The sequence below is a fragment of the Brienomyrus brachyistius genome, chromosome 5 (assembly GCF_023856365.1).
Source record: "Brienomyrus brachyistius isolate T26 chromosome 5, BBRACH_0.4, whole genome shotgun sequence".
NCBI classification, from domain to species: domain Eukaryota; kingdom Metazoa; phylum Chordata; class Actinopteri; order Osteoglossiformes; family Mormyridae; genus Brienomyrus; species Brienomyrus brachyistius.
Window position 1 is genome coordinate 38655456 of NC_064537.1, and position 21397 is coordinate 38676852.

Below are 21397 nucleotides of genomic sequence, written 5' to 3' on the forward strand. Positions count from 1 at the left end.
TATATATATATATATTACTTTCATCCAATGATCGAGCCCCTGCTGCTGCCCACAACCTGAGCAAAGAAAACACCGCTTTGGTCACTTAACCAAGGTGACCTAAATCGATGTGTTACTTCACTGTAATGCTATTTCCGAGTGGCTTTATTATACCTGGACTGTGCGGAGTAGTAAATAACATCAATACTTCAAGAAGCAGGGGCAAGAAGGAGCAGAGGAATTAGGTACTAACAACAGACCAGAATGACACTGCATTTCAATATTCCCCAGGTGATAACATCCCCACATCAACACACAGGAAACAAGGGTTCGAGAAAACAGCAACATCAAAGATATTTAAAGATAATTTTTAAAATATTTTACGTTTATTTTCTTTTTTATATAAATGAATTTAAATAAATAGATACATACATACATACAGTTACAGTAACCGACACGCCTCTTGTGGTTCTGATTTGGTTTATGCATTAATGTCAATCACTGAGGTACAGTGCATTTGAGAGTACTCTGGATACACATGGATCAATGGTCCAATAAAATAGTTTGAAAAAATAATAATTAAAAGCACTTTACGTTAAAAGTCACTAATGCAGGAATGAGGTGATTGACACGCGACTGACGATGCATCTATTCTGTTTGGAGCAGCACACCGAAGAGTATTCTGAGGTTTCATACGAGTTTTTCTATGCAGCGTTCGCTATCACGCAGCTCAGCTGATTGATTATACATAGGAGTTAGCTAGATCTAAAAGGGGATTTCAACCTTCCACTTGATTTTCTGTCAGACCTGGGGCCCATGCTGACCAGCTCATGGTATACAGGACTAAACTATCCTCGAGACTCCAAAGACCTGCAAGATAGAGAAACAGGGCATCATGAATTACATTTGTTGATACATTTCCTTAATAATGTGAAGGAAAGTGGTATATTAAATGAGCAAAACAATGACTGTGACATTTTGCTAATGACCTCGGCTTGCACTGTCAGTGTTGGTGTCAGCAGCAACAGTTAAACTGGGACAGTTTAGGAAAACAGACTTCATGGACGCATCACACTGCAGTTAACACCGTCCCCTCAAACTGCTCAGAAAATGGGTAGCAACTGCAGGACTTTGCCTCGCTCCTCACCCAAACATTCTTGTGGCTGACCAGCACATCATCCCAAATCCCAAAAAAACACTGTTTAAATCTGAAGCCCTATCTGAAGTCTCTATCTGCTTTTCGTGATTATCACGGTATGATTAAAATGTTATGAAAATAATACATTTCACCAAGTTATATACTTGAAAACCTACTTTCATTCAAATAATAACATAGCGAATACCCATGCAAACATATGAAAACCATATAATCTCGTAAGACTTCAACTATTTCCTGAACTTCAGACAAATATAAATAATGCCATCACATCGTAGTTACACTAGAAACTCCATGCAGAAGGAGGAAACTGGTCTAAACTCTTGTTTCAAGAATATATTAATACAATCATACATGAAATTCATTCTTAGCAAATGGATATTCAGCTCTCTCTGCGGCTGAGGCAAGAAAGTGCCGTCTCTGCTACACTACTATGGCAAGCCGATTTAGCGTTAATTCATTTCTAGTGGATATCATAAATTCAGGTCTAACTAGCCAGAATGCAAATCATTGATATCAGAAATTCAGCAGTAACTAGTTATAATGTGTATTTCTGAAATCATAAATCTGACTTTAACTAGGTAACATATTTTTGAAGTTGGGAATTCAGTGATAACTAGTTAACATGCCAATTCATATCATCAGAAATTCTATTTCAGCTAGTGAGATTCAACAAGTTTTTCTCATTTATTTCAATGGGACTTGGAATTTGAACTAGTTAAAATGACAATTTGTGATATTGGGAATTCAGTTTTAACTAGTCAAAATGCTCATTAATGATATCAGAAATCAAAAATCCAATTTCTGTTATCATATATTGAATTGTAACTAGTTATAATTCACATTTACTTAAAACTAGTTACAACTGAATTCCTGATATCAGAAATTGGCATTTTTGCTAGTTCAAATTCCAACTCCGATTGAAATAATGAGAAAAACTTTTTGAATCTCACTATCTGAAAATCATGAGAACTGACTTTATGATAACCTCTAGAAATTAAAGCTTAAACGGCTCACAATACACCACTGACATGTAGTGCTCATACAAAAGGAGGTAACACTGAAAGCTTGAGTTTACATTATTATTGATAAACAGCAACTTAGACAGACAAACCATGACATTCCTAAGTTTCAACATCATGCATTGAGCTAAAAGTTAACTTACCTGCATTCAGTATAAAGTAGTGCGTGTTGGTCACAAAGATTACAAACTAAAATACGACCACACTTAGTCCTCTTAAAAGGCTGAACTGCCTTCTGTCATGCTTTTACTGACACAAAACGCACTTTGCAGGCTGTGCCTGCGCGCTTGTGTCTGGGAGACAGTTGCTACCTTTGATTGAATCTGGAGAACTTTTTCAAGGCCCAATAAACAGCCATGGGTTTTTATTGATAATAAAAATTTGAAACGGTAATACTAAGCGTCAGGAATTTTACTGTGAAGCCAGTAACCATTTCATCCCTAGTACAAAGTAAAGATCAATTTGAAGGCCAGATTAAATAGTAAAATAAAGCATGTCGTAGGCTGTATGAAACTGTCTCATGGGCCGGATGTGGTGTGCAGGCTGGGAGATTGAGACCCCTGGTTTAAATCGATTAGACTGGGTGATTTGAGGTCATTGAAGGCTTGTGTTTCTCCCCTGAAACAGAAGACTCCTTACATAAAGCACTAGGCGTCTTACAAAAGCTTTTGACATGGGTTTGAAACCAACAACGGTTTAAAACTTTATTAACACACACAGCCTGGTAATCAATACAGATCATGCTAACAGTTCCCACAGTGCTAAAGTTATTCGCGGAACTGAAAACAGGGACTATATTAAATTTAATGGCAATAATCGTGACACTAAAAATACATTTATTAAGGTACAATGCAATTTCCTGCATAAGGCAATTAAATTTGGCCTTTAGAAGCACTGTATGAGCCTGTACTAGATAAGAAATATGAAATGGACAGATGGATGGATGGATGGATACAAGCATGCATGCATGCATGCTGCTCCAAAACTCCCAGACTCCATAACAGCAGATGCTTTTGTTCTGTACAACTTTGGAGAACCTAATTTAAAAAAAATTTATCGAGTACGAAATGCATTTCATTCCAAAAAATACTGTTATTATTAAAAATATAAGCAAATCAGCCATCCCTAGCCAATGATGAAGAGCCAATGTGCACCATTAACGAAAAAGTACTAAAAGGCAATACTAATTTCTTCAGTTCAATTAAGAAAGCTTAAAATTAACATAAGCAAATCACACTGCTGTCACAGGATATTACATGAGATGTCAGTTCATGTCGCAAATATCTCTGTAGAATACAGGGAAGACAGGATGTCAGAGAACACACTCAAAATCACGCATTATGGGCAATCAGAGAAACCAAATCAGAATTATGGGCAATAAGAGAAACCAAATCAGACTTATGGGCAATCAGAGAAACCAAATCATAATTATGGGCAATCAAAGAAACCAAAACAGACTTATGGGCAATCAAAGAAACCAAAACAGACTTATGGGCAATCAAAGAAACCAAATCAGAATTATGGGCAATCAGAGAAACCAAATCAGACTTATGGGCAATCAGAGAAACCAAATCAGAAAATCACATTTAAGATCATGGGAGGGGGAGGAATCCAGAATCCCCAGGGGGACCCACCACAAACACAGCAAGATCACAAGCCCCCCCCAGCTCTGCAACTAAGAGCCTACATTGCTCACCACTAAACCATATCTGTGTATTCATTTTGAAACAACCTACTTTTAATGGGTGTCTAAGTTTCTGTGCATTCTGCAGTTGCTATTATTGTATATACATGCTGCCACTAAACTATTGATTTTACAGTTAATGTACACACCACCAATTGATATTATACTAATATAACAATAATAATTTTGTCATTAAATTATAAAGCATGCCATTAACTTTATTATTGGCCCCAAAACTATTTTCCATTTAATTTTGCACCACCTTGCAGCCTAGCACTGATTATTTGTGAATTGGTTGCCTAGTGAAAATAAATTTGTGGTTTACTATATAACCTGATGTAAATGAACAACTGGGTGAATAAAGTGTGAATAAAACATGTCTTTGACCACACTGGCATCCATTTCCGAGTGGACGCAGTGTATGTATGATGTCAGAGCAATATGACAGGGGCCAGTGGCCATTCAAGGGCCTGCGGGTATGTACACAAAAGAACTGCAATGATGCACTCTTTGCATATATATATATATATATATATATATATATATATATATATATATATATATATATAGTTCCACACTTAAGCCTCTGATTTATTGCAGTCAACAGTGCAAAGTGATTCTGTACATGCATCACCTTGATTTAAAATCTGCTAAACACAAGCAGGCTTTTTAAAGCCATATCTCTCCATATCCATCTGCAGTAAAAATTAAGTCTCAATCTAAATGGTAAACATACAGCACAGTAAAATATATTTAAATTATTAGTTATTGCCATGCAGTACACATTGCAAAGTATTCCTGAAGGCTACATTCCAAAGGACATAAAAGGGAGTACAGTGGTCATTGGAGAATTACATTTGACTAAACTATTAATGTTTACTAGTCACCATTATAGCAGGATGGCAGTAAAGTATATTAAAATAAAGAATTATTAAACAGTCCTCGTACTGTCCTTTCTTGAACATTTATTTAAGGTTGGTGTACAGTTTGGGGGGTTAGGGTACTGTGTCTGTAATAAGAAGGTCACCGGTTCAAATTTCATGGTCAACAGAGTGATGTTACTTTTGGGACCTTGAGCAAGGCCCCTAATCCCCCACTGCTTGAAGGACTAGCTGACCCTGTTTACTCAAACAAGGAAATGTCACTTTGGATAAAAATGCTAAACAAAAAAAAAAATCTACGTTATATTACACTTTGAGGTCCATTGAATGATCCCAGTGGTGCATACCCAGTATGGCCAGTTTTTACTTATATTGTTTGTTATGGGGGAAAATTCTCCATTATACTTTGCTTTAATGCATTTCATGACTTTAGAACTTGTTCATCTTGCAATCTTCTTGAAAGTGAACTGTCTAAGACTTAAACAGTTATTCTACCCACATGTTTGCGTTCAGACAAGTGCCTATACCAGCTTACACAATGAAATCATTGTAAAACAAGTCTGAAAGCAGGCTTCCCAGTCAATTTATCCTGACTAGCACTCACATAAAAAGTTTTTTCATTTAAATACATCCATCCATCCATTTTCCAAACCGCTTATCCTACTGGGTCGCGGGGGGTCCGGAGCCTATCCCGGAGGCAATGGGCACGAGGCAGAGAACAACCCAGGATGGGGGGCCAGCCCATCGCAGGGCACACTCATACACCATTCACTCACACATGCACACCTATGGGCAATTTAGTAACTCCAATTAGCCTCAGCATGTTTTTGGACTGTGGGGGGAAACCGGAGTACCCCACGGAAACCCCACGACGACATGGGGAGAACATGCAAACTCCACACACATGTGACCCAGGCGGAGACTCAAACCCTGGTCCCATAGGTGTGAGGCAACAGTGCTAACCACAGCACCACCATGCCGCCCATATTTAAATACATATTAATATGAAATCTGTTTTTTCCATTACTGCTAAATGCTAGCTATCCATCAGTGAGCATATTATACTAGCCTATTTCTAGAGGCAAATAATGACTGTCCCACAAATATTTATGACTTTATGCTAAAAGAGCATCCAAACATTACAGCTTTAAAAATATAACAGTCAGACCATATCAATCTGTTGTGTACAAATTATTTTTTTTTGTAACACGCAAGCTGGCTTTGGATGCCTGACTTTAAACATAACCGGAAAAGAAGATGGAAGGAAATGATCCTTACTAAGCACTACACACCAATCACACAATTATTGAAACCTGTATGTAAAAACTTTCCCATGGGATCATACCATGCATGTAATAAAGTAATCTATTATCGCAGTGTTAGGGACCACAAGGACACTCACAAATGGGAAGTCTGAATGTCTTAAGGCCCAAAGCACACGCCAAAGGGAGTAACTCTCACCACAGAAACACTTAATTGGAATTCCTGCCCTTACTTCCTTGACATTGTAACGCAATCCTTACTGGCTGCCTACCTGCAAGGATCTGTCTGCAGACTGCAAGACAGGGCAGGAACGTGTTGGGTAACCTGACCAATCAGACCATTCTGGGCTCATCAGGGGTGGGGTTTAAAGCTCTCACACAACGTTTCAGACAGTTATAGACAAGAGTAAAGAGAGATGTACAGTATAAGGAAAAATAATGTGTTTTTGGAACAGTAACGCATGTAACTCTATTCTAGTAGAATACAAAAATAAAACTATGAACCCTGAAAATGAGTTTAATAGGGCCCCTTTAACTTGCCACTTATTAGATACTGACGTGTAGCTGGTGTGCTGTTGGCGTCTGCGAGCACTCCTCATCTTTTCAAACCGAGCCTCCATCTCCTCCAACACTTTCGGAGTATAGCGCACCACCAGCTTCACTGAACCCTGGGCAGCCTTCAGCAGGTCCACTGCTTTTTCGTGGTGCTCGCCCTCGACACTCTGCGAACATGCACCCGGAGTTACCACAGGAGGGCGCCACCATGTACACGGGGAGGTTAACAATGATGCCAAACACTCCCTCAGTCATATTGTCAATTCAACAACATTTCATACTCTGAACGTTTTAAACAGTTGTTATGACAGATTCACATGGGATGTTTCACAATAAGCAAGTGTCTCTCACCACTCCGTTGACGGACAGGAGCTGGTCACCCCTTTTGAGTCCCCCCTGCCGGTCTGCAACTCCCCCAGGGATGACTCTAGAGATGTATATTGGAGAGTTCTGTTCTTTACCCCCCATTATGTTGAACCCAAGTCCCTCTTCAGTTTTGGGCAGCTCCACGACCCGGGGATGGGCGTGTCCTTCGCTGGCTGCAAAAGCTGCTACGGTGGCCTGTTGGAAGAGAAGCTCACGTCAACATGGGCGTCAAAAGCCACGGCGACTGCGAGGTTCACGCTGCTTTAATGTAGCTACTGGTAATGTAGCTTTCTGATCACTCACATGTAACCCTATTATATTTACATAATATATGTACTGTGTACTGTAATTAATACAACTAAATATTATTTTTTTGGTTTACATTAAATAAATAAATAAATAAACAAACAAAGTTTCAAAAACCTCCAATGAGCAAAGTAGAAATTAGCTGAAAAGTAATGCCGAGACACGAATAACTGCCTGCTGTTACACCTGGAGTATTGTGGGTTTGATTGCCACCTTGGTTCTGTGTATGGAGTTTGCATGTTCTTTCTGTAGGTTTCCTATTCGAACTTGGGTTTCCTTCAATGCTCCAGATGCATCCAATTAGACTACCTGGCATCTAGAACGTGCTTATAGTGCATGACAGCATATGCCAAGTGATGGGCAAGCATCCTGCCTAGGGTGTTCCCCCGGGAAAGGTTCCAGGCTCAAACACTAAATGAGGAAAATACGTATATTGCGTATACTCTCTTCATACTGGGATGACAGTTACAAAGCAACATTATTGCAGAGTACGCTGTTAACACAGTGTGTTACTGGACACCTTGGCAGTAGCTTGGGCTCGGACTTCAGGTCCTCCTGCGATGTCTAGGGTGTCATACAGCTGCTCATAAACCTGCAGGGAAAAAGAAAAAACATTCAGTAAAGTATAAACACAGAATAAAACATTGTAGTCACTCTGAGCATCCCATCCCAAAAGTCATGCCTGTTGAGAAGTTTCATGCCACAGCACACAGATTTTTCACAGACCAGTGTTATTGCATTAATTTATTTGTCCAAAGTCACGGATAAGCAAGGCAGATAGGATCTTTATACATGGACTGTACTAACAATAAGACAAGGCTCGGGCAGTTTGCTTTGCAATCTTTTGTTTCTTCACAGCTCTCAGATACCAGTGTGATGCTGTGCATGACAATTGTTAAAATATATTACGATTCTAGAATTTGTGGTGCATCTTGGTAATTTTATCTGTAGGCTATGGAAAATGAAAAACACAACAGTTCATGAGATGTACTGCATCTACAGAATGTATTCCTACAATCACTGCCAGATATTCAAGATTTACAAACAATATTTCTCATTAATTGCACTAGGGATGCACCAATATCATTTTTTTGATAATTGTTTTTAGTCTCTTTGGAAAATGATGGATCAGTGGGTTAATTATGATTGAAAAACATGTTACTCTAAAACCTCTAAACCAGTGGTTCACAAATGTTTTATATCACATACCACCTCAAGACAGTATTACATTCTCTGTACACCACGATCAGGCCTACATTATTGAGCCTGATCGATAATGGGTAAGCGCTTCTGATATTTTCACTGTACGAGGTTTATGATTTGACATTTTCTCTCTCTATGTTAGTTTGGTGCCTGCTTTGTTGTTCCAGAGTGTTGCTGCTCGTGGTAATTTTGTCACACTCTTCCTTATGTCTAGTTATTAGATGCTTAATTAGGTACAGTAACTAGTGTTGAATGAATCTGATTTCATGCCTCCTTCTGACAGTTGATAGGTTAGTAGAACACAGTTCGCAGTTCACTCTGCTTTGGATTTCATTGTTACCTCTGAAGTATTTCCACACTACAGATATTTTCTCCCATTCGTTTTTTCTCGTTAATGATATCGATGATACAGCATTAGGCACATTGTCACATGGGTGAGTAAGCGGACACAAGCATGCTATTGGTGCCTCCCTAAATTGCTCTTAAATAGATTCTGATTAATAGTTATACATGGATAGGTGCTCTAATATACTGCAGAATACAACGTACAATACCTATTCATGTTTTTTCATGAGAATGCAAAATCATTTTTGAACATTAATAAAGTATTTGATTTGGCCCTAAGGGGCGGCATGGTGGTGCAGTGGTTAGCACTGTTGCCTCACACCTCTAGGACCTGGGTTCGAGTCTCCACCTGGGTTACATGTGTGTAGTTTGCATGTTCTCCCCATGTCGTCGTGGGGTTTCCTCCGGGTACTCTGGTTTCCCCCCACAGTCCAAAAACATGCTGAGGCTAATTGGACTAACTAAATTGCCCGTAGGTGTATATGTGTGAGTGAGTGTGGCCTGCGATGGGCTGGCCCCTCATCCTGGGTTGTTCCCTTCCTTGTGCCCATTGCTTCCGGGATAGGCTCTGGACCCCCCGTGACCCAGTAGGATAAGCGGTTTGGAAAATAGATGGATGGATTTGTTCCTAATAGTGGCCACAGAAATGAGACCTAATTTGTACATAATTCTGGCGCTGGAACAATTAATGGCAATGTTTTACTGAAACATTCCACTCCACTCCTCAGTAGATTTGGCAGTTAATATCCAAGAAACTGAAAAATAAACTTAAACTTACTGTCATACTGTGATTGACAATGAAATTAACAGCAGTGTATACTGGATGAGAACTCATCTCAGCAACACAGGAAGGTGAAGGTGCACAGCAGGTACCTCTCTAATAGCAGCACAGAACTTGCTCTGCAGAACTCTCTGGAGGGCCTGCAGCTTGGGAGGGGGCAGCTCCCCACTCCTCTGCAGTCTGTCCAGCAGCTCGATCACCCTGCACACATCTTACCAAAAGACAATACTTTAAATGTATACATAGTTCCTTCACATTTTAACCTCAAGATTCTATTAAAACACGATTATGAATTTATTTTACTTGTGATACTTACAGAAAACAAAACAATGTGATTATGATGATCTACAACTAACCCTAAAATATTTCAATTAAGTAACTTCATTTATTTGTCGATATCTAACGGTTACTGTGTTGTGGTCGTATAGTGCTTCCTGTCCACTGTAGTTGTGACTGTTTCTCGCAACATCTGCTAAATTATCAAATATAAAATGTTTTATAATAAGCTATCAACTTAATCATGCTTAATAATCAAAAATGCAGACCAACAAAGTAATTTGGGTAAACTTCCGTTATTGTTACTGGTTTGACATACCAGCGTCTTGAATAATAAGCTAGCTAGATTTCTAAAGCCACTAACGAGCCACAAGTGGAGGACGACGTTAGCTAGACTTGGTCAACTACGGGGAGAAAATGATGCTGCGCGAGCCGCCCTGTGCCTGCAGCATCCCTGCGTCTTATAAACAGCGCAGTGATGTGACTCGTGACGGCCAGGCGTCACCATCGTTACAGCGAGTTTTACACCGAGGCCGGAGATGCGGCGTTGCTAAGCAAACAGCCCCAGACCATAGACACCCCGAACGGTGCCAAGCGCAAGGCGCCGCCGCTCTTACACCTGTTTTAAGTTCGGCTGCAACCGAGAACAGCACCGAAATTCTATGCTACACATCTCCGATCAGATCATAACCTTGAAATCAACAACACGTCAGCACCGTCACAGATTCATGATACAACCACAGACAACAGTTTATCTCGTACTTCCCCCCCAAAATGAATCTACCTACCTCTTTCTAAACCAAGAGGCTCTGGCATTGCCGCCATGTTTGTTTTTCCCATCATACAGGAAACCGCTGACATCACCACGAAGCCTCCGAGATTGTGGATCACGCCCAGAGGTCTTTTCCAATTAGAAACAGCGCAACCCGATAGGCAGAAATACAGAATTTCTTCGTTTACTATATGACGCATTTTCCCCAAAACTCCAACAAACTGATTTCTGGAATATCAAAATGAAGCGGATGCATTATTGCTAAAACATAAAATAATAGCACCCAAAGGCAACTCGCCTGGGTTTAAAAACTTAACTGAATAACTTGAACTGTAAATCACTTGGCAATACGGACAATTCCGTATTAACATTGTGTTTCAGGAGAATTATTAGTCCCTCATAACGAACGCGAGCTAATTTCCAGATTCGTTTAAGAAATATCGTGCGCGCGAAATTGCGGGACATTTAATTCACCGACTTCATAATGCAAGTCGCAATAATTTCCCCCACTCCCGACACCGAGTTTCCATGATTAAAATTTGTATATCCCAGGCTGTTCAATGAGGGGCCTGAGTACCGTATGTACGCATTATGCAGTTACATTATGTAAAAATAAGACAGACCCTTAAAATCACACTTTATTTCCATCTCTGTCCTGACATTCGTTGATAACGCTCGAAAAAGAAAATATGAATTATGGAAAACTGGTAAGTTGAAGGATAGTGTAGAGGGATTACATTTGCCAAAGACCTTACAGAAAAATTAAAAATAATATCACCACTATAGGGTAGAAATCAGCAGCATGTATAAACATATTAAATCAAAATATATGACTTGTGCCTTTTCAGTCTTTTTCCACTGCAAAATACAGTACAGCAACAAGGACAAACAAAAAAAGTCCTTTATTATAAAGAGGACATGATACAATCAGAATAACCAGATAACAGATGAGACACAGCAACAACATGCATTCATTCTCCTACTCCCTCCTGTCAAAACCAGTCAAACTTCACTAGAACTAAAAATGTCCCCCCTCCCAACAATGCACTTTTATGGAAAAAAAAAGCACACATCTCACTGTTTCAATGCCTTGGTCACAGTTTAAAACTAAACGTCAAGATGACTGCAATTTTCTAAGAACCTAACTATTAAATACATAATTACATTCCATAGTATGTCCTGCTCTTGGAAACATAGCAATCTACAGAACTCATTTTCCAAATTATGAAAATGATCATTTTAGAAGTAGGAAACTAAAAATCGAGTGTAACGAACTAAAATTTAATCTTAACTGTTCTGGTACAAACACTGTTAAACTGTCAATGTATGTGCAGCCTTACTGTTAAAAGTAATTTGACAGCAAATACATAGATAAAGCACAAGACAGATGACTAGGCCATAGCACTGCAGTGTATCATTGACCAGTGACAGCTGTTAAATTCAAAATCCAGGAAAATTCCCAAGCCCTTTGACAAGGCATTTTCTGATTAAGAGTAATATACTCTCATACAGAAACTGGCCAACACCATGTGATTTACCTTTGTCTTTTGAGTCTTCCTCTCCAATGGGTCGCTTGAATGACACTACAATCAATAGCTAAAACTGGAGATGAGTTCCACACATTAGCTGTCTTGAAATTTCCTCAAAACGTGCATTAATGGCTTTACTGGTACTGCTCTGCAAACACCATGTTGGATACTGAAAGGACACATTACACAGGGTTGAACTACGCGGTTAGGAATTTGAACGTTTTAAGCACAATATTTCAATGGGTCCCCCATTATAAACAGGATAGCACTTCCACAACCCATGTTAGTATTCCTCTCCCCGTGGCTCCATTCTATAACCATTCTCATTTGATATGTATCCCTCCCCAGACTGGACCGACTCCTGATCCATCATTCCATCTTGACTACCTTCCTCTGGCATAGGCATGTCTTCAAAATTACTGGCCCCATCCTGAACCAGAGAAGGGGGGAGCATAGAGGGCGGGCCCAACTGCCTGTCATCCCTTCTCTCCCCACCTCTTTCTTTATCTCCTCTCTCTCTCCTGTGCTCCCTCTCTCTATCCCTGTCTCTATCCCCCCTCCTCCGCTCTCTGTCTCGGTCCCGGTCTTTGTCCCTGTGACTACGCCGTCTGTCCCTGTCCCTCTCCCGGTCTCTATCTCCACGTTCTCTTCCCCTATCCTCACCTTCCATGCTTCCTTCATCACGACCTGGGTTGCCTAGGTCTGCAGAATTGGGGTCGTCCATTGCTCGTTCTCCATCTACCATGCCATCGCCAAGCCCGATTCCACCTTCGCCCACTTCATCCCCACCACCTTTGCCTCGCTCCCTGTCCCTCTTTCTATCCCTGCTCCTACTTCTCCTCTTTCTTTCCCTGTCTTTGCTTCTTTCCCTGCTCCTGCTGTCACCCCCACCTCCCTTCTCTCGCTCCCTCCGTCTGCTGCTGCCACCCTCATCACCAGGCCCACCAACCCCGGGACCAGCCACTCCAACCCCACGCTCAGCCCTCTCCCTCTCTCGGGAGCGTGAGCTGCGTCTCCGTCTCTCTCTGGACCTGGACCTCCTCCTTTCACCCCGATCCTTGTCACGGTCCCTCTCTCGGCTACGTTCTGCCCGACGATCACCTCCACCGCCACCACCACCACCACCACGGTCGCGGTCCCTGAGGCACAATGGGGGGGGGGGGGGGGGGGGGGGGGGGGGGGAGAGAAACAAAACATACATGACCATGCAACTGTGGCAAGTAATTCACACACCTGAAGTGGAATTGAAAGTATGAACAATGCGACAAAGGATTTCATCTTACCCGCCTATAGGTCTTTCATCATAGCGAGAAGTATCATCTCTGCCTGAATGCTTGATATTCACATCAGCACCACCCCTCCTTGTGCCACCTAGACCACCACCTGTAAGACGGTTAATAAAATTGAAAGGGCTCAATTAGAGCAATTCTAGACAGGAACAAGTAATTTTACAGATGATGACACTGCCTACCTAGCCTGCGTGGATGCCATCCTTTAACTGTGCGTCCTCTCTCCACATCCACCAACACCCTTCTCCCATCGATCTTCTTACCATCAGCATGTTTGTAGGCCGCTGGATAAAGGATGATAGTAAGTAGACAGCCAATGGGACACGACGGCCTAATAAAGCATCTCAGGGGGAAATGTGAGTTTGTGAGGGAGAGAAGGAGGTGGTGAAGCACAACATGAAGATTTGGCTCCAGACGTCTCTGAAAGAGAGGTTATTACCTATAGACATATAGTACACAGACAAGCAATTAGTGCTCAAAATACAAGAAAAATACAAAGCACTCACAATCCCCGTGGGCATTTAATTACAGCAAGAAGAGAAATTTCCTACTGAGGCCATTTCCCAGAGAAATTTGACTGAGCATCTCATGGGTAGTGTACAGGAAATCTCACTTAAAGGCACAATGTAAATTTGAACCTTCAACAATGGAAGCTAATATTCATGAATATTCGCTCAATGCTGATTTTCAAAGTAAAAAAGAGGCTTGAAGGGCTGACTAATAAAAAAAAAAGTTTACTTTCAAACACGGGCAATGTGATATACATACATACCGCAGGTTAAGAACTAGTCCCTTGTAACAGACAAGATGTATTTGGTCATCTGTATAGGACAAGTCTCCTCAACCATTGAAGAGGCTTTTATAGAGGGTGAGATGTGTTCATTCCGCCGACTATCAGTTTTGCCCATAATAATGTCAAGGACTTGGTTAAGTGAAAATCCCAGCAAGTACAGATCTGTGGCCTGGCACAGTGAAATCCTGCTCACTTAGCAAACCCCACAAAGCCCATAATTATATGCTCCAGGCTAATAGGAAGGAATACAAGTGTGCTAGATTTCCAACCCCTTGATCCAAATCAGAATTGCATGGCTCTGGGAATCTCACTGGTTCTGCAAAACAAGCTACAGAAACTAAGACAAGACTGACACAAGTAATTTGGAACGACATTGTAATGCCATTCAGAAATGCTTTCGTTGCTAACCTAGCTTCTTGGGAATAAAACATCCAAATGAGATTTGAAAGGGAATAAGAACCAACACTAAGAATTAACTGCATAGGAGAAGAAAAAGAAAAAAAAGCAGCCACTGACTGCAGGGGTTTTGCTGCCGTGTTTGGGTCACTGCTGACTAAAGCGCTTTCAAAACAATGAGCCGATTTTCTTGACCATGTTCCTTCTTCCTATGTTCACCTTGTGGAAACTCAGAATCTCAAATCCATCACTAGTCAGGAATGCATTTCCACTTTGTCTTCAGTCAATTTCTCCATTCCATCAGACGATGAGCCTTGACACCAATCCAAGTGTCAGCTGCATAACTACAGAGCCAGATGCATTCACAGTTGACAGACTTTGCCTTTAATTTCTACCACCCACAAAGACCCCAATGCTTCAAATTATGTTCCAAGTTTAAAAAAAAAAAATCTTGTTGTTTGCAAGGGGCTATCAGTCTCACTGCCCTCAGAAAGTTAACTGCATTTAGAGCCACAAGTCTGACACCATAGTTTGAGACGCAAGAGGCACAAAATGAGCAGAGTGAACATTACACTTCTCCATTTCAAAAAGCTGATATTAAAAGAATTGTGCATCAATAGCAGAAAAGATTTTAACATGGGGGGAATGACCTGTGACAGTTCTAACACAGATACAAAAACTTAAGTAAAAACGGCAACTGAAGCGGCACAACCACCGCCAAAATCTAAAATGTTTAAAAGGGTCGCTGGATGTTTTAAGTAAAATTGTTGCAGTTCTCACTAAGACCCCCACTGATCAAATTAACTTACCAACAGAAAGTTGAACATTCCTGGCAAAAACACAGAAATCACTTAATGAAGTCTTCCTACATTGGGACCCATCACTTCACTTTCTAAAAAATGTCTTTTGCAAGTCATCAGCAACAAGTCACAAGATGACTCCTTCCAGAAATGTGCACAAAATCATTGCCCGAAGGTCATGTGGTGTGGCCCAAGAGGCTAAATAACCATGACAGCAAGTCAGGGCTTAAGCCAGTTTTTATTTATATAGTCCAGAATTAAAAATATCCATTTGAAACCAAGAGAACCTCAGAATCCCTTTACAAGACTGTAAATCATGCCAATGTTTTACAGTTACATTGACCAAGCTTGTATAAAAAGACCTGGTTGTCCCATTCCCCGATACCTTTTCAAAAAATCCAGACGGAGACAAACATGAATCAGCACAAAAATGGCCGAGTGCTGCCTTTTAACCGCTGAGAGCCATACTTACATTTCACAACCTCCCTTTACCTTTCCCATCCAACTTAGTCCACTACTTACACCTCTTCTGCCCCATGGTCCTATTCCCTCTCCAAGAAGAAGATGAAGTTGCAGATGATGGAATACGTACAGTTCAAAATAAAAGGAATTGGCACTATACAGGACAAGGCAAGTTAATTGTACCAGGGGACAAATTAAAACAGCAGGTCTTACCACCAGCCCGTTACACAAGTCAAATGAATGCTGGCGGAATCAGGATGGTGGGAATCCAAAAATTTCTGGAACATCAGGTTAAAATTTATGGTACATGTATACCAGTAGATCAAACACCAGCTACTATGGCATACTGGTATTCAAACATGCAAATACAAGTCTACACAACAGCAAGTGCTAATTTCCTAATACCTGTTTAAACCAAGGGTTGCCTTACACACAACCCAGATAGGACAAAAATGGGGAAAGAAAAGTACTTCAGCTAACCAGCTTACCTCAACCCATGGAAAAAGTGAAAATGGAAATTCAATTAAGCTCCTGATGTTAAGTTCCTAATGCAATGTAAGCACATCTGACAATATTTAGAACTGGACAGTGCAGGCGTGCGCGCACACACACACTAAACCTTACCACGAGCTGAAAAACCACCACACATTTACATCAAAATCAGAATGATGTGATGTTCCCAAATCATGTTGACTGCCTTACCACAGCCACATACAGAAAACAAGGACAGACACCACATGAGCTGCAGGGTCCCTCGTAAGCGCCGGCACTGTGGTATGAGGAGCATGTCTCCGTCACCATGGCATATCCATCAGGAAGCTTTTAAGACGCCGCCATCTGACCCGGGGATGCCTTACCACAACCCCACCTTGTCAACCTTGCTAATCTTTCAGCATCACATAAAGGGGATTGCCTTACCACAATCCATCCATCCAGAACCCTAGTACTTCAGAATGGTTTTTATTGAACATTTAGGAATCTCCACACCACAACCCAACTTACTGGGTTTTAAATTTCACTATATGTAAGGTGTGTGTATATAGAGTATAGGAAGAACCTATTTCTGACCATCTTACCACACCATGTGACTCCAAAGCGTCCCTTAAAATCCAGTTGCCCACACAGATGCATGCTGGGGCTCTTTAATGTATCTTTCAACAGTTGCATAAGAGGTGCAGTATTGAGTGTAGTGAAGCATTTTGAGATTGTGTTTGATAACTATTCATCTATGTTTCAAAGCCATGATTAATATGTTAAATCCTTAAACAATACAAACTTCATAGATCTGGTGTACCAGATACCTGTAAAAAAAAAAAAAAAAAGTAACTTCTGCCCTATCAATTTAGGAGTACTTAACCAGAAGCATAAATTAGAAACCTAACATGTGAAATTATACTAATGGTTTGCTCATGGTAGTTCAAAGCTACAATTTTTTTAAATGAAAATTTAGAGTAGCAAAAGTGAATGTTTGAAGGCGGTTTAGTGAGCTCTCTTTTGGGTAGAGGTGCGTGCATCAGTCGATCAATGGGATGAATTGGAGGTTCCGTGCTCTTCCACACAGTTACGTAAAATTTTACAAATAAACAAAATATGATCTTCAGTTTGGTTGAGTTCCCTCCACACACTGGAGTACAGTACATGGGTAAGCAGTACTGCACTGAGGGGGCAGCTGACAAATTATATTTTATACTGACATCTTAAGTCAACACTGTCAGTGCAAAGTGCATCTGTCAATGTTTTTATTCAAAACAGAAGGGATAAATATTAAATACTGAGCAATGATATTTTCTAAACTAAAAAAAATCCTGTATACTATTTTGGTCACACAAGCTGTCCCCCAGAACTTGCTCACATGCATTAGATTTCTGCCATACAGGCAAACTTAAGAAAATCTACCCTGAACTCACCTACTCCTGCATATAATGGCCATCTTTAAATTCAAAGTGTTTTATAATTAAAAAATTCACTGAGTGCCAGTTGGCCTATTCCATTAAAACAACTGCAGCTAAAACCCAATTACGGACCTGATTAAAACCGAAAATTTCCCAAAAGATATATGTGACCAACTGTCAAGCCAGAATGTGCATTATCTTAGTCCTCTTCAAATCAACAAGGGTAATAGCCTCCGGTTATTTTAATACAATAGGCAAACTCTGAAGGCACCTACTGACTGACTGGCTATATCCTGTTCTTTTCTCTGTGAGGGGTGGGGTGGAAAGTTAAATCTTACCCATCATATACAAACCCATCATACCAACCATACACTGAGCTGTGGTAGTAGGGTGTACAGGATGTACCAAAATCATCATCTGCAAGCCAGCTCTGGCCAATAGCCATCAGAAAAAGGCGGCTGCAGTGGCAACGAGAACAACACACAGTTAATACACCGCAAAGCCTAAAATTCACACAGTTCTTCACTACTATTAACACCATGTACTAGAAGACACTTCATGTATCTTGTAGTGCTAAGTTCACTGTGTAAAAGACCACATGTACCATTGTCAAAAGCAACCATCACTTATAGCTGAAATTCCACCCATACTTACAGATCAATCTTCATTACTGTAACAGGCAAGTTACTTAATGCCTCACAGCATCCCTTCCCATAACGGTCTCCTTACAGAAGTTCTTACCTGATGCTACACATAAATTCAAGAATTTATGAATTTGATTAAGCAGCAGTAACTGCTAACACCTTTCATCTGCTAGATAAGACCTCCCCAATGAAGGCTGAAAGGCACTGGAGAAGAAAATTGCTCAAACCCAATGCAAACGTATATACACAGCACCTGCATTCTTGACAAAACCACCAGCCAAAGGCAACCTCCTCGTCCTCAGTGGGGATTCTTTACATGATCCATAAAATAACCATCGTGTGCAAGTTTATTCCAGTCATCATCCCGAAAGGAGGGCAAGCATACAAATGTAAAAGGAAAGTTTACCACTAAAAGCTGATTGCATGACGGCTTTCAGCTCACTATTCACTGAAACGCCTCAAGGAAGGGGGGGTCTTAGTTTTTAAAGCGCAGGATAACGCTACGCTTAACAGTCAACACCAGTATGCAAATACTGAAGTGACTGCACAACCCCCATTTTCAAAGCATTACCGACCAACTAAATAGCTGTACATCACACACATCAATTTTCGCTTTGGCTAGCAAGACTCAGGTTCGAAAGAAACAATGGAAGAAAAAAAAAATACTACTCAACTAACAAGACTGCATAATTCACTTTACCCTAATTGGTGGCAGCAACTCAACTCTCATATGGAATTTGTTTCAGAACAAGTGCAACCAAAAGTTAATCTTGGTGCACGAGTGACAAATTTCAGAATAGTATTAAAATCCGACCTAACAATGCACACAATATCCATTTCCAGTGCCCATGTCGTTTTTTTAACCAGCCCCTTGTATTTGTATGTCACAATTTGTAAAAAAAAATAAAATAAATAAATCTGAGAAAGAAGGAATGGTGACAGTACTCACAATGCATGTCCCTCTCATGCTCATACTCTATGAAGGCATAGCCTCTGGGCTTCCCAGTCCTCTTGTTGTAAACAATGTAGATCTAAAGTAGGAGGTGGGGGAAAATCAGCTGGAATTTCAATATGTTGGAAATTTATGAGCATGCAGACCAAAGCATGCTATCCTTACCCTTTTGATGGGCCCATAAACTTCAAATTCACGACGGAGTTTAGACTCTGTTGTATCGTAGTTCTGGATTTAGGGAACACAAAAGGCAGTTTTGAAGATGTCCTTCGACAAGCTACACAAATGGCAAACATCACTGCTTCTTGGGCAACATACCACTCTTGCAACAAACAATGTCTTGAAAGCATCTCCTTGAGCATTCGGGTCATTGTGGGGATCCCCTATAATAAAAAGACATGAACCCACCCTGGATTATCCTGCAATCATAAACCACTTTGGTCACATCTCTGTAATATTTGACAACGGCTCATGCACAAGAGCCACACACAGGTCACACAGATTTACCATTAGATGATCTGCTTGGGAATACTGAAATGTGGCTTAAACAGTAATGAAGAACATGTCTCTCAAACTTTTAATCAATAGCATAGCGAACACACACTTTCGTATTTAAACTTACACAACTTCAGCTCAGTCTCCAAAACAGCTTGTCTCCTCTCAATCTTCTCCCGCCTCTGTAGGGCAAACAGTGTCAAATACCACTCAAACTATCACACAAAGACTGCACGATTATCCGTTTACCTTTCTTTCCAGTCTTTCCTCCCTGGTCTCTGCTCTAGTTGGAGGAGGGGCATCTCTAGGATCCTGAATAAAAAGCATCAACAAATACTCAAAACATTATAAAACAGCGCTGGAACTAGACTATATGCAAATGCATTAAGTTGCTGTTGAGTTTCAGTTTCAAAACGGTCATTAGAACGCAGGTCCTGCCAAAACGACAAACAGCTGGACTATCACACAGTACCTCGAAGTGCTTGATGAAAGGTGCGATACCACAGTAAGGCTGGTTATGGTGTTTCTCGTGAGGCAATTTCTCCAACTGGGGCAAGTAGGGTATCGGGTCCCGCGGGGCAAAAAGCGCCAGCAGGTTTGGCGGCAGAAACTGTGTCATCTTTCACCTCTACCAACAAAGACATGTACGCTCAAAGGACAGTCAGAATAGCATTAAATGTATGGCGTCGCTGCCATAAAACGTGGAATGCATGAAACACACTATTTATATATTTTCAACACACAGGAAATTACTGGTCACAAAACACACAAAGAAAACATTCACTGACGCCGGCGTCTAGGTTATCTAAAGCCGCCATTATCCAACGATGACTATATAAGCATCGCCAAAGCGTAACCCATTTTAGCACCTTTCGGGGATTGTAATACAGGCAGCCGGAAAGCTGCCCAAAAGTAGCTCGTTATCAAGGATATAAGGCCAGATTGAGGCCAGTTGTAAGTAACGTTATTGTCAATAGCTATATGCACACGTTTCCGCGTTAACGCAGATTCCATAAAATGAAGCAGCAATGTCAAATTCCCGGATTCTTAGGGTGGGTTTTACAATAAGGCAATATTCTTAGTTTTGTACAAATAGCATTGAAGGAATTGCACAAAAATGAACTTAAAACTAGAGCAGAACACATTCGTCCTTAATTAAAAGCATTATATTGACCCAATAAGCTACATGTTCATCCAAAGAACCATCGCTTTTATCGTATATATAAATATAAACATTATGCCTAACCTCTCCAGCGCACAAACACCATTTGAAAAATAGGCCTTGCTCGTGTTTCACTTACTTCAGTTATGCATCCAAAGATTAGGCCCTGACAAAGAAGAAACCAAGTTAGCTAACGAGCTTAGTATAACCCGACTGAAGTAGATCTGCGTCTGACGTGCAGTTTCTCTGTTAAAGTGGCGTTTATGTATCGTAGCGAACCAGAGGAAATCCAGCAAACAAGACGACGACACGAAATCTTCGCAGAGTTTTTAAGGTCTTTCCACACCTTAATCGCATTTCTTATAAAATGGTGCCTAGACGCACGCGAGAGTCGG

The 21397-nt window shown here is 40.7% G+C and overlaps 2 protein-coding genes across 3 annotated transcripts; both read right to left on the reverse strand.

Moving 5' to 3' along the window:
* Positions 1 to 343: 343 nt before the first annotated feature.
* lin7b (lin-7 homolog B (C. elegans)) lies at positions 344 to 10721 on the reverse strand. Its single transcript, XM_049015092.1, has 6 exons — positions 10605 to 10721; positions 9633 to 9751; positions 7732 to 7803; positions 6891 to 7100; positions 6543 to 6706; positions 344 to 849 (listed from the first exon to the last, which is right to left on the reverse strand). Exons 1-6 carry the CDS (start codon positions 10675 to 10677, stop codon positions 828 to 830), a joined length of 660 nt encoding a protein of 219 aa, XP_048871049.1. The 5' UTR covers positions 10678 to 10721; the 3' UTR covers positions 344 to 827.
* Positions 10722 to 11475: 754 nt separating this feature from the next.
* On the reverse strand, positions 11476 to 21397 carry LOC125742765 (U1 small nuclear ribonucleoprotein 70 kDa). 2 transcript variants are annotated; one of them, XM_049015088.1, is made up of 10 exons: positions 21142 to 21397; positions 20313 to 20468; positions 20090 to 20152; positions 19968 to 20022; positions 19664 to 19728; positions 19511 to 19573; positions 19343 to 19424; positions 13589 to 13690; positions 13401 to 13500; positions 11476 to 13256 (listed from the first exon to the last, which is right to left on the reverse strand). In XM_049015088.1, exons 2-10 carry the CDS (start codon positions 20457 to 20459, stop codon positions 12401 to 12403), a joined length of 1533 nt encoding a protein of 510 aa, XP_048871045.1. In that variant the 5' UTR covers positions 20460 to 20468; positions 21142 to 21397; the 3' UTR covers positions 11476 to 12400. The 2 variants fall into 2 exon arrangements, with proteins under 2 accessions (XP_048871045.1, XP_048871047.1); XM_049015090.1 differs by lacking the exons at positions 11476 to 13256; positions 13401 to 13500; positions 13589 to 13690 and adding an exon at positions 15615 to 18207 and having other exon boundaries at positions 21142 to 21396.

What these genes read in the sequence shown, in the direction of transcription:
- LOC125742765 (XM_049015088.1), bottom strand. Translation starts at nt 20,459, where the DNA reads ATGACACAGTTTCTGCCGCCAAACCTGCTGGCGCTTTTTGCCCCGCGG. An exon ending in TTTATGGGCCCATCAAAAGG is followed by an intron (nt 19,425 to 19,510) that starts GTAAGGATAGCA and finishes CTCCTACTTTAG; the next exon opens with ATCTACATTGTTTACAACAA. An exon ending in ATGGCATCCACGCAGGCTAG is followed by an intron (nt 13,501 to 13,588) that starts GTAGGCAGTGTC and finishes ACCGTCTTACAG; the next exon opens with GTGGTGGTCTAGGTGGCACA.
- lin7b (XM_049015092.1), bottom strand. Translation starts at nt 10,677, where the DNA reads ATGTCAGCGGTTTCCTGTATGATGGGAAAAACAAACATGGCGGCAATG. An exon ending in TCCTGTCCGTCAACGGAGTG is followed by an intron (nt 6,707 to 6,890) that starts GTGAGAGACACT and finishes GCATGTTCGCAG; the next exon opens with AGTGTCGAGGGCGAGCACCA. An exon ending in CAACAGCACACCAGCTACAC is followed by an intron (nt 850 to 6,542) that starts GTCAGTATCTAA and finishes TCTATCTTGCAG; the next exon opens with GTCTTTGGAGTCTCGAGGAT.